General features: G+C 53.0%; 1 protein-coding gene across 1 annotated transcript; it reads right to left on the bottom strand.

Annotated features, from left to right (window-relative positions):
- Positions 1-142: 142 nt before the first annotated feature.
- Positions 143-682, bottom strand: Pmar_PMAR017211 (conserved hypothetical protein; the record flags this gene model as incomplete). Its single annotated transcript, XM_002772193.1, has 1 exon — positions 143-682. A coding segment is annotated over one exon (540 nt), but the record flags the coding sequence as incomplete, so codon positions are not given.
- Between the last annotated feature and the right edge of the window lie 269 nt (positions 683-951).

Genomic DNA, 951 nt, shown 5'->3' with positions numbered 1-951 from the left:
GGTGACATCAACGTTGGTGTGGCACTGATAGTAGTGACTGGAAGTCAGCTGTAGTCGCGAGATCAGTGGCGACGTCGTCTGTTGTAGTAGCAGCAAATGTGGTGGATGAGGCCTCTCCAGTAACATCCGGAGATGTGGTTACTTCCGAGGGAGCTGCTGTGCTGGTCATTTGTGCAACAGTGTTAGGCTCGACAGGAGCGTCGGTAGTAACATCAGCCGCATCGGCTGTAGTTACCATTCCGGTAATGTCAACAGCAACAGAAGTGGCCGTATTGGTTTCTTCGGGAGCGGCTGTTGTGCCGTCCTGGATTGTGGTAGTCTCAGTGACTTCATCGGTGGCTTCGCTTGGAGTAGTGGTAACTGCAGCAGCCTCGCAAGTGCATGGCGCATTGGATGAATGGCAGGTGCTTGGTGTAGCCCAGTACTTGCAGTAGGAGCCAGGAGTATCCGAGGCACAACCAGCATCACAATTACGGGGAACTTCAGTTGTCTCACCCGACCCGCAGTAACAAGGGACGTTGGAGCCAAAGCACCTGCTAGGTGTCTGCCAGTATTTACAATACGACCCGGGATAGGTGGCGGCACACTCGGCATCGCACGCGGTGGTGTTGCCCATCACGTATGTGATGTCCTGGAGAACATTGAGACAGACGACGATGAAGGGGAAGGAACGGATAGTCATCGTGCACGAATGTGAGAAAATCTGCCGGAAATGCGGAGCCAGACTGGACCTGCGAGGGCCTATGCCAACGTCATAGGCTGGTGCTACTTAGGCAAACCGTTGAAGCGCTAGTGAGTTCAATGTTGATCGTTCGCTGTAGCTGAACAGTAGCGCGCGCGATGTCTATCTTGCCCAATCGTTTCACAACCGTTTTCACAGATACTGCATCATATACAGCGTTCTCAGCCACTCTTCTTCGGAGAATTTGGCCGACTTATCGTAAGCACCAT

The sequence above is a fragment of the Perkinsus marinus genome, assembly GCF_000006405.1.
Source record: "Perkinsus marinus ATCC 50983 genomic scaffold scf_1104296961766, whole genome shotgun sequence".
Taxonomy (NCBI): domain Eukaryota; phylum Perkinsozoa; order Perkinsida; family Perkinsidae; genus Perkinsus; species Perkinsus marinus.
Note: the sequence above shows the minus strand (reverse complement) of the source record. Positions and strands in the feature narration are given on the sequence as shown.